Consider the following 12,157-nt stretch of genomic DNA (forward strand, 5'->3'; position numbering starts at 1 on the left):
TGTAAAATCTGTTTTGTATCAAAAGAGTACCAATGAACTCTATAATCAATATTGCCATGCTTAAAAGAAATATAAAAACATATTATTAAATTTTAAAGCCATACCAACTCATACAATATTTTTTACAACACTCCCCCCCCCAAAAAAAAACCCCACACAAAAACAACAAACAAAAAAGCCACATAAATAAAAACATCTCTTAACAAATTACCATCAAATTGTATAGACTAAATCTCATTTTCAATACACATATGAAAAAAAAATGCTAACAGCCAAGGTAAGCAGTTTCAAAGTTCAATAAAATAAAACAGTCAATTTACATGTATATATTACATATGCATATTATGTAGTAGTGTTGGTATACAGTGCTCCTACTGGCAGTAGCTAATGGGAATTTCCCTATTAGCTCAGTTGGTAGAGTGCTGGACTCTTGTGGAGGTTGATTTTTATCTGTTACATTTGGAGCTGACCACGTAGGGACTGGGTGTGTTCTTAACACAAGAATACAATTATAACCCAGTCAGGACCTGTAACAGTTCAACTGCCCGTGGCCCACAGTTCCGGGACGTAGTGTCACTCGAGGTGGAGTATGTAGTAGTGTTGGTATAAAGTTCTCCTACTGGCTGTAGCTAGTGGGAACTTCCCTATTAGCTCAGTTGGTAGAGCAAATCCCCTCGGTGCAGGTTCATATTTATCTGTTAGAATTATATACATGTATAATATTTATCTGTTAGAATTATATACATGTATAATATTTATCTGTTAGAATTATATACATGTATAATATTTATCTGTTACAATTATATACATGTATAATATTGTTTTTAATGATCAGGTCCTAGCTCTTTGTTAAACATTCATGTATAAGAAAAACTAAATGATATTTTCTAAACAACACAATCCCGACTAGATACAGTGAAACCTCTCAAAACCGTATCCTCTGTAAACTGGAATCCCCTCAAAACCGGACGTTTTTCATGGTCCCTTTTTAAACATCTGTACAGAAGAGAACCTCTTGAAACCGGATACCTCTTAAAACCAGACTTTTTACTTGGTCCCAAGGGTGTCTGGTTTAGAGGAGTTTTACTGTATAGTATCCTTGTTAATCATCTCCACTTACCCGCAATAAGTGATGGGGTGTCAACTCGCCATTTGTTAATCATCTCCACTTACCCGCAACAAGTGATGGGGTGTCAACTCGCCATTTGTTAATCATCTCCACTTACCCGCAACAAGTGATGGGGTGTCAACTCGCCATTTGTTAATCATCTCCACTTACCCGCAACAAGTGATGGGGTGTCAACTCGCCATTTGTTAATCATCTCCACTTACCCGCAACAAGTGATGGGGTGTCAACTCGCCATTTGTTAATCATCTCAACTTACCCGCAACAAGTGATGGGGTGTCAACTCGCCATTTGTTAATCATCTCCACTTACCCGCAACAAGTGATGGGGTGTCAACTCGCCATTTGTTAATCATCTCCACTTACCCGCAACAAGTGATGGGGTGTCAACTCGCCATTTGTTAATCATCTCCACTTACCCGCAACAAGTGATGGGGTGTCAACTCGCCATTTGTTAATCATCTCCACTTACCCGAAACAAGTGATGGGGTGTCAACTCGCCATTTGTTAATCATCTCCACTTACCCGCAACAAGTGATGGGGTGTCAACTCGCCATTTGTGTTGCTACAGTTTATACCAGGATTCACAAAACTTTCTTCATTTTGCCCATTTAGCATATCTGAATAAATTAAACATCAGAATAATGTTATGAGTAAAATAATGACTTGATGGTACATGAATTATTAAAAATATTAAAATGTTACCAGGGTATTGAAGTGACAGAAACACTACAGCACATTTTTCGCTATTAGAGACTCTGAAATCAGACACTGCTAAGATTTTATTATCCATTTCCACAATTTAATTAAAATTAGCTCTGCTGGTTAATTACCTGTGGATCTAACAGCATCCCGTTGGAGCTCATGTCCAGTTGACCTTTCATTCGACCAATCAAAACCTTACTTGCATAATCATGCCAGTGATTTGAAAAGAATTTGAAAACATTCAGGATTATGCCGAGGGTATACAAAATGATTCGGATGAATTATGAAGTATGCCGGAAACTAATTTCAATATAAAATTTTATATAAAATTTGTTTCAAGATGGAAAATAAATCCCATGATGGTATAGCCATAAAATCTGTTTATACTAGTATACAATCCAGAGTTTATTACTGCACTTTTCCCCCTTTTTTTTAATGTTGAAATAGACCAACAAGTTCGCCTATTGCATTAATAGTCTTGTCCGATATTTTTAGAATTTGTATGCTCCCGAATAATGCTATAAAAGGCAAAGTGTAATTTGTCGATATTTAAATTGTTATTTATAGATCAAATGTCACCTGGACATGGGGAGTCCACGCAATGCTGTTAGATCTACTGTTAGACCAGTAGAACTAATTTTAATCAGATTGCCATTTCCGTGTTTCTAATATCCTGATGTTTCTAATACCATGAAATACATTTTTCATATTTTTAAAAATGTACGTACCTCTGAGAAGTAACGCTTATGGAGTCAAGCTCTAATTAATTTTGAGGGTATTTCCCACTGTTTCAACATCACGGATACTGTTTAACTCTGTTGTATTACATGTTATTTTATCCCAATGTGTTACAAGTTTGTAGATTAACCAAACAGTGTACATTTTCATGGGTTGAAATTAGAGTCTGCACCTTGTAAGACTTTTGAGATAAGTGTTACTTTAATTCCTTATTAATGGCGGAATGTAGCCCACTGGTAAAGTGCTTGCTTGATGTGCTGACTGGTATATCAAAGGCTGTGGGAAAGTGCATATAAAAGATCCCTTGCTGCATTAGAAAAAATGTAGCAGATTTCCGCTGATGATTATGTGTCAGAATTACCAAATGTTTAACATCCCATAACCGATGATTAATTAATCAATGTTCTCTAGTGGTGCCATTAAACAAAAACAAACAAACAAACAAACTTAATTCTTTATTAATTAGGAGCTGGGGATGAGAGTTATATATTTTTTAAATACCTACCACAAAATTAAAATTTAATTTAAACCATATAGGCAGAAAGACTACAATGTGTTAGGCTAACCAGGCATAAAACAATAAAGTTTAAAGTGTATTTTGTTTAACAACAACACTAGAGCACATTGATTTATTATTCATCAGCTATTAGATGTCAAACATAGGTAATTTTGACATATAATCTTAAAGGCATATTGTCACAGACCACTGACCTACTAGTATTTAATGACCTAACAAAGTATTACCCGAACAAAAATAATTTGATTTGTCCCTAAATGTACTTTATTCAACCATCTTCATAACCACCATACTCCATTTATTAATGACATTTTGTAAAAATGATTGAATTATGGCAATGGTCCATAATTCAAAAACTAAAATTGCCCAAAAAGATGACATGAATTTCACTTCATCATGGTTCAGTTAAGGTGATGCGATAGCTAGATTTGGTTTACAACAAATAATGTAATTTATATTTATTATTCATTTTTGGAGAAATAAGGTCCTTAAATCTGTGACAGTATGCCTTTAAAGACGAAACAAGGGATCTTTTATATATGATCCCAAACCGACTGCACAACAAGCAAGCACTTTACCACTGGGCTACGTCCCACCCCTTTAAAACAATGACTGCATGAGCCTCTCAAACCCCAGTATAATCCATTCTGGATTACAGTCCTCATTGAAAATCTAATCATTTACAAATGTTACATTCAATGAATTTACATACCCTGTCGTGGGTACATCTCTCTGGTGAAGTCAGACGCTGTGCCCATGACAGGCATGCTTGAACAGTTTTCTGATGATGTGACAAACATTTCCACACCATAACTATTTTACATAATAATAGTTTTAAACTACAGTGTAGTTCAGTTTTTTTCATAGTTGTGAACAATCTATCTTTATTAGTAAATAGTGCACCACGACTGGTATATCAAAGGCTGTGGTAAGTGCTATCCTGTCTGTGGCATGGTGCATATAAAAGATCCCTTGTGACTAATGGAAAAAATGTAGCGGGTTTCCTCTCTATGACTGTCAAAATGACCACAATATGTTTGACATCCAATAGCTGATAATTAATAAATCAATGTGATCTAGTGGTGTCATTAAACAAAACAAACTTTATTTCATACACAGATGTTAAAGACAGAACTGCACAGTTGTTGACGTGTTAAAAGCATTGCTATCTTGCCTTTAGGAAGCGCAAATAAAAGTTACCTTGCTGCCTGTCATAAAAGAGTAGCCTATGTGGCGACAGCGGGTTTCCTCTACAATCAGTGTCAGAATGACCATATGTTTGACGTCCAATAGCTGATGATAAGATAAAAAATCAATGTGCTGTAGTGGCGTCATTAAATAAAACAAACTTTTTTTTTCTTTTTTTGTTAAAAGCATTGATTATACTCAGTCGGTTGAGTGCTCACTCGAGGTGCTTGCATCGCAGGATTGAACCACCTTGGTGGATTCATTCAAATGATTGGGGTTTTTTCTCATACCAACCAGTGTGTCACAACTGGTCAAAGGCCGTGGTATGTGCTTTCCTGTCTGTGGGAAAGTGTATATAAAAGCTCCCTTGCTACATTAGAAAAAAAATGTAGTGGGTTTCCTCTGATGACTACTTGTCAGAATTACCAAATATTTGACATCCAATAGCCAATGATTAATTAATCAATGTGCTCTAGTGGTGTCGTGTTAAACAAAAACAAAATCTGATTACACAACATGAAAAATACACTGTGTGTACTGGCATAGCTGAGGATCAATGGGGCATATTAAGTCTCTGACCATATAATTAACAACCAGTTGTCAAACAGTTGAGACCTGAGTGAGCCCCTCCACACCCCTAAAATACACATTCTCCTATTTGGCCCTGCACGCACCAATATGTACTTTGAAGAACAAGGGGTGGGACGTAGCCCAGTGGTAAGGCGCTCACTCAATGCGTAGTTGATGTGGGATCGATCCTGTCAGTGGGCCCAATGGGCTATTTCTTATTACAGCCAGTGCACCACGACTGGTATATCAAAGGCTGTGGTATGTACTACCGTGTCTGTAGGATGGTGCATATAAAAGATCCCTTGCTGCTAATCGAAAAGAGTAGCCCATAAAGTGGTGACAGCAGCTTTCCTCTCTCAATATCTGTGTGGTCCTTAACCATATGTCTGATGCCATATAACCGTAAATAAAATGTCTTGAGAGCGTCGTTAAATAAAACATTTCTTTCTTGAAGAACAACCCATATGACCTTTCCTGATTTCTGATAACCACCCATCCCTCGATTTGCCCCTGGAGAAATGAATAACCTTTCTTTGGAAGAAACTTATAGACTCTGTGTGGGTTAGGTTCCTCAAGGTCTTCCTTGGTTGTCAGTTCCTTGACATCTGTCAGCTTCCTGAGTGCATTTTTTAAACCACTTTTCAAGGTCGACCAATTAGGTGTGTCTTCACCTTCATGAAAACGCTTACCATTAACAGCCCATGCCTGAAATAACATAAATAGAGATTATTACACAAGCTTGTGTGTCATACTGATTTTACGAAACAAGTGTCAGGATTCTGGTATTGCCCGAACGAGAACAAGGGTAATACATGAAATGATGAATCCTGACATGTGTTTTGTAAAATCAGTACAATATTCACACACACGAGTGTAATAATTTTTTTATTATCCAGATTATTCATAATAGTATTTTTAAGAATAAAAGGGATCATGTCAAAACATTTCAAATGTAACTAGAAGGAGACAACAAAATGAAGTAATTTTTTTGGTTATCTGATACTCAGAGCTGGGGAAGTCGCATTAAGTTATGAAGTCGTTTTCCACTGTATATTGATTTTTGATTGAAAACATATTTTATTGCATATAATACATATAATACATGTATATACAAAAGGATTGGGCACAAGTTATCCAACTAACGAGGCCCTCTCCTAATTACAAACATTAAATTGTACAATAATAGCAACTGCAATTTTCAATAAATAAATCAATCAATTAATGAAAGCAAAGGTTTGTGAAAAATTATTGAATAAACTGAAAGGACAGAAAAGGAAAAGAAAAGAATTAGAAGAAATGGATAGTTTAATAGTATTCATTATTGACATTTTATCTTCTCAGACAGGCCAACTGATAAATGATAACAATATAATAGTACAAAGTAACAACAAATAAATGAATGATTCCGTAACATGAGATAACGTTTTCTCAGTCAAATGTATTTGTGAACATGCTCAAATATGTGTTTACTGGTATCATCATTAAACGTGTCTCGATCGTTTAATATCAACTGGAGATTAATTGATTCAAAACAGTTTATAGATGTTAAAAGAATTTGTCTTTGCTGGTTATAAAATTGACATTCAAAGAAATAATGATGAGTGTTTTCAAAGTAATGTCCACAAAGACATGTACATCTTGAACTATGTGGATTCTAATTACTGTTATTACGTATAGGTGTGTCTTTACTTTCCCCAAAACACCTATCATTAATAACACATGCCTGAATAATAGTTTCAGGGATGAGTCCTTTTTGTAAAATTTAAAAACCCTCAAAATTCAACATGAGTGTCTGGAAAATGATTCCTTTAAGCATGGACATATCGATCGGACTTTAAACGTTTAGATCTGCATTCAAAATTTTATGTCGAAATTACTTCTTTTTTGTAATATTATTAAATAGTCCGATCCTCTCTTCTTTCTCTTATTTAATTTTGGACTGTCCTTCTAAAATGCTCCAAATTATATAAATATTCGGCCGAGCAGTCAATTCTTTTTTATTTTTGGCTTGTAACCTTTTTCTTTTTTTATTTATTCTATTAACGTTTTTACTAATTGCTATTTTCAAAATTCTGCCCATTTTCACCCCCCCCCCCCCCTCCATCCCGAGTCAGGCCACCGATCTTATCGGAGGTCGGACTCGGGATGGGCGTGTTCGAAACCCTAGTGGTATATGGGCACGTTAAACTAGTTATCATCATCATCCTTTAAGCAAGTTTTATAGAGAGCTCCATGGAATCATTTTATCGAGATGAGATTCACAAAATCAAGTTTTGTAGTGAGCTCCATGGAATCATTTTATCGAGACGAGATTCACAAAATCAAGTTTTGTAGTGAGCTCCATGGAATCATTTTATCGAGACGAGATTCACAAAATCAAGTTTTGTAGTGAGCTCCATGGAATCATTTTATCGAGACGTAGCTCCATGGAATCATTTTATCGAGACGAGATTCAAAATCAAATTTTATCAAGATTTCAAGTTTTGTAGTGAGCTCCATGGAATCATTTTGGATTCACAAAATCAGTTTTGTAGTGAGCTTTTCATTTTATCGAGATGAGATTCACAAAAGAGTTTCGTAGTGAGCTCCATGGAATCATTTTATCGAGACGAGATTCACAAAATCAAGTTTTGTAGTGAGCTCCATGGAATCATTTTATTGAGACGAGATTCACAAAAGCAAGTTTTATAGTGAGCTCCATGGAATCATTTTATCGAGACGAGATTCACAAAAACAAGCACTTTACCACTGACTATGTTCCGCACCACTGAGAAGGTCAAATGCTACACTGACTTTTCTCTCACTGGAACGGGATGTAGTCCAGTGGTAAGGCATGCGCTTGATGCACAGTCGTGTTTATAGTAACCTAATCTCCCCACCCCCAGTTAGTTTCTACCAGGTACAGTAGGGTCTCCACGAGTACTCGAGTATTCGGGCATGGGCCGAGTCTAGCAAGACTCGAGTCGGTTCACATAACTAGAGTACCCGTACAAGACAATGTTGAGCATTAATTTCAGCAGTAACTAATCAGTAATACAAGTAACACAATAATTATGTGATCATGTGCTAGTTTCTCTTTTTAATCTGGCTGTCCATCCATCACAATACTGAATGTATCAACCGGTTTCTAAACGCAATACAATGGCATGATTTGGCATCCATGTTCAGCACTGGAATTAAGATACATAATGTTATTTTACTTTATTCCTTAGTCTCACCATCATCTAGTGTAAGTGTCGGGTACTTGGGTCCGAGTCGAGTTTAACCCTCGTGTACTCAAGACCAATATTTTGGACTTGTGGAAGCCCTAAGGTACAGTGTTGATATTCAGATTATGAAAACAAACCTTGAAAATAAGACAGTCAGATTCACACCAATTTTCTTTACTTCCATGTTTCCATGGTAATTTAAATGTCTGTTCTTGTTTATTAATCCACTCAACACCTGGAAAAAGACCGCTGTTGAGCTGTTCTTCTAGCCAGGGTCTGAGTCGTTGCTTGGATTTACTCATGGTTCTGAAAGGAACACCATTCATAGAAAATGTAAAATTTGTTGAACAAACATTATTTTCTTTTTTTTCTTATTACCTCATACCGTAGGGACATATATCAGTGCACACCCCCACTCCCACCCCCACCTCCACCCCCTTATTTCTATGTTAAAGCCACCGACCTTAGTTTGTTTGTTTTGTTTAATGAAACCACAATGATTAATTAATCATCGGCTATTGGATGTGAAACATTTGGTAATTCTGACACATAGTCATCAGAGAAAACCCACTTAATTTTTCCTAATGCAGCAAGGGATTTTTTATATGCACTTTCACACAGACAGGAAAACACATACCACGGCCTTTGACCAGCTGTGGTGCACTGGCTGAAACGAGAAATAACCCAATCAGTTGAATGGATGCACAGAGGTGGTTTGATCCTGCGATGCAAGCACCTCAAGCGAGCACTCAACCTACTGAGCTAAATCCTGCCCACTAATAATAATGATAAATTAACTGGGGTGCCCTTTTCATGAGTTGGTGCCTGTGCCCCATAGCATCCCACCCCCAATTTTCCCCTTGGATCCACCGCCTTCATAAAAAAAAAATCATAAAGTGTTTTTTTTCTTTAACAACACCATTAGAGCACATTGATTTATTAATCATCGGCTATTGGATGTCAAACATTTGCATTTTGACATATAGTCTTAGACAGGAAACTCGCTACATTTTTCCATTAGTAGCAAGAGATCTTTTATTTGCACCATCCCACAGACAGGATAACAAATACCATATGGCCTTTGATATACCAGTCGTGGTGCACAGCATTTGTCATATTACTTTAGAAATGGAATGACAACAATATATACGTTAATCAGCAGTTAAAGGGGACATTCCTGAGTTTGCAGCAATGTTTAAGATGTTATCGACTAACAGAGACTTTTTAACGATTGTAATTACATATCAAATATATTTCTCTTGCATAAAATATTAGTGGCTGTATATTAAACATGTTTCTGATCATTATAATATTTGTACTAGGTTAAATTTCATTTTATTTTAAAAAAAAAAAAAAACATTCATACATACGAAATTATTTGAAGACAAAATCCAGTTTGGGTTTCTTAAAAATATTAAGACGACCAGAAAAACATTGAATATACAGACACTAATATTCTAAACAAGAAAATATATTTAATATGTAAGTTTAATCGTAGAAATATTTTATTAGTCGAAAACATCTTACAATGCAGCAAACTCAGGAATGTCCTTTTAAAATAAACTTTTTTGAGCACTAGTTCTGATAATGATAACAAATGCAGTAAAGTACTCATATAACAAACATGCTTATACCGAGCTACCTGTTATAACAAACTAATTCTGAAGTCTCGCTTATTTCTTATGTATTATAATAAGCATGCTTATAACAAACTACTGATATAATAAACTAATGAACCTGGTCCCTTGCAGTTTGTTATAAGAGTACTCTACTGTACGTAGTAAAAGCCTAAAAAATCAGAAATTTCTACTAGGCCTCAGGATACCTTAAGTATTTACCATTTCAGCTTAAGCTAGAGGACTATTGCCAATTTTAATCCCTGTAGACTTGGAAGAACACTGTACTAATGCAGGCAACTGAATCACTAGAAAAAATAGTTAACATAGGGTCTATCACATCACTTCAGAAGTGGAATGACAAGACCTTTAAGAACAGTGTACAAATGCTATTAATTGAAGGACATAAAGTAGTCCAATATTATCTTTCATATCATTTTAGAAATGGAATGACATCTTGGAAGGACTCATAATTTGTTTATGTGCATGTATGTCTGTGTGTATATTGTATCTTAGTTCCTCCACAGTTTAATGTGTTCTCACAATCCCAAATGCAGTACACTAATAATACTAATATTTGAAGAACATTGCAATTAGATTAAAACGATACACTGATCCATGCATCACGATGTTCAATATGACAGTATGAAAACACAATGGGGGTTTTCATATCATAATACAAACAATATTTCTTATTTCGTGTGGATGGATTGACAATGTGGAAGGATGATCATCAGATTGACAATGTGGAAGGATGATCATCAGATTGACAATGTGGAAGGATGATCATCAGATTGACAATGTGGAAGGATAATCATCAGAAAACCATTTTTGTAGCAGGACAGCTGTCAACCCAGACAACCAATGAGCTCATTTCACTGGAAAATGTTTAAACAAAGAACATCACACATATTGAATTAAAAAGGCGGTTTATTTTTTAAACGACTTTATGTTGAAACTGAACAAAATAATTAATACAACAAAATTCCAATCAAAGGTGGGCATTAGAGCACTGCCACTAATTAATAGATACACTATTTCTTTGCTCTGCAAAAGAACACTAATTTTCTTGAAGAAAAATTTAAAGCTATAAAAATTATATGTTACAGGAAATATGTATTATCAGGAAATATGTATCATCAGGAAATATGTATGATCAGGAAATATGTATGATCAGGAAATATGTATCATCAGGAAATATGTATGATCAGGAAATATGTATCATTCCTGAAAATTTAGGGGAGGGATGTAGCCCAGTGGTACAGCGTTCGCTCGATGCGCTGTCGGTCTGGGATCGATCCCCGTCGGTGGGCCCATTGGGCTATTTCTCGTTCCAGCCAGTGCACCACGACTGGTATATCAAAGGCCGTGGTATGTACTATCCTGTCTGTGGGATGGTGCAGCTGAATTATGTTTTATTCTTATTCTTAAATCGCCTGAGATATATGCTGACTCCATTAGACTAGTCTATTTAGCATCACCGATGTAGTCTACCTCTGGCATCATAACGTAAATCGAGTATCAAACACATTGAAATAAAGGATAGCTGGATTTATGTTGTTTTATTCTTATAATTAAGTATTTGTTTAATTCAGCGTATGTACTGGTATCTTTGGCCAATGATTCTGAAGTAAACCACTGTTTAGCCTACACCTTGTGACAACACGTTACAACATTAATATTCTTAAGTTAATTATGTAAAGCTTATGTAAGCCTATGTGAGTGATCGATTAATTTCTATTTATTTATCACAAATATTAAATATATGTAAAAATAGCAGAACTTTGACAACTGCAACTTTAAGAAACATTTGTAGGTAAAAATATTTTAAATAATATTTAAAAACACAAAGAGTCAATTGACATAAGGTGCACAAGCCTTCTGCATAAGCTGTAATAAAAAATGCCAGATGTCGGTTACTGGCTGAAACCTAGAACAACATACAAGTAGTGAATTAATCAACAGAGGTCCAGCCCACTTTTTTCTTGTACAAAAGCTGTTTAATATTTTTAAGATATGATAGATACTGTTAAACTTGTATGTGTACTTCAATGATCAATACAATACATTTTTCTTACTAGTCTGTCATTCCACTTTTGAAGTGATGTGATAGACCCTGTTAACTATCTAGTGATTCAGTTGTATGCATTTGTACAGAGTTTTTCCAAGCCTATCACTCAGATTAAAGTTATGTATAATACATTAAAATAATACAAGGGGAAGTAATATTAAATACATGGCCACACACCCAAAACTATTAGCCCTTCCAAGTACTAGTGTTTTCCCTAACTTGTTTTAGCATGGTGCAGCACCATGCCTCAATAGTCTAGCACCATCTTGCCTTAATCAACGCCATGCTGCCCTGAGATTAAACAAGCCTTTTTCAGTCATTAATTCTAAAATTGCCTTTATAAAACACCCAAACATGTATTATTAATTAATAAAATATGCTTTTTACATCTTTTGCCATTCATTTATTAAAGCAAATG

At 35.4% G+C, this 12,157-nt stretch overlaps 1 protein-coding gene across 2 annotated transcripts in view; it reads right to left on the reverse strand.

Moving 5' to 3' along the window:
- Window positions 1-12,157, reverse strand: part of LOC121388450 (interferon regulatory factor 5-like) — a 34,658-nt gene that overhangs the window by 21,141 nt on the left and 1,360 nt on the right. For both annotated transcript variants that reach the window (XM_041519772.1, XM_041519771.1), the window contains exons 2-4: window positions 8,190-8,358; window positions 5,371-5,548; window positions 1,651-1,745 (exon numbers count right to left, since the gene is read on the reverse strand). In XM_041519772.1, coding sequence (XP_041375706.1) covers window positions 1,651-1,745; window positions 5,371-5,548; window positions 8,190-8,354 — 438 coding nt within the window. In that variant the 5' untranslated portion in view covers window positions 8,355-8,358. The remainder of the gene's footprint in view (window positions 1-1,650; window positions 1,746-5,370; window positions 5,549-8,189; window positions 8,359-12,157) is intronic.

Source organism: Gigantopelta aegis, chromosome 14 (genome assembly GCF_016097555.1).
Source record: "Gigantopelta aegis isolate Gae_Host chromosome 14, Gae_host_genome, whole genome shotgun sequence".
Lineage (NCBI taxonomy): Eukaryota > Metazoa > Mollusca > Gastropoda > Neomphalida > Peltospiridae > Gigantopelta > Gigantopelta aegis.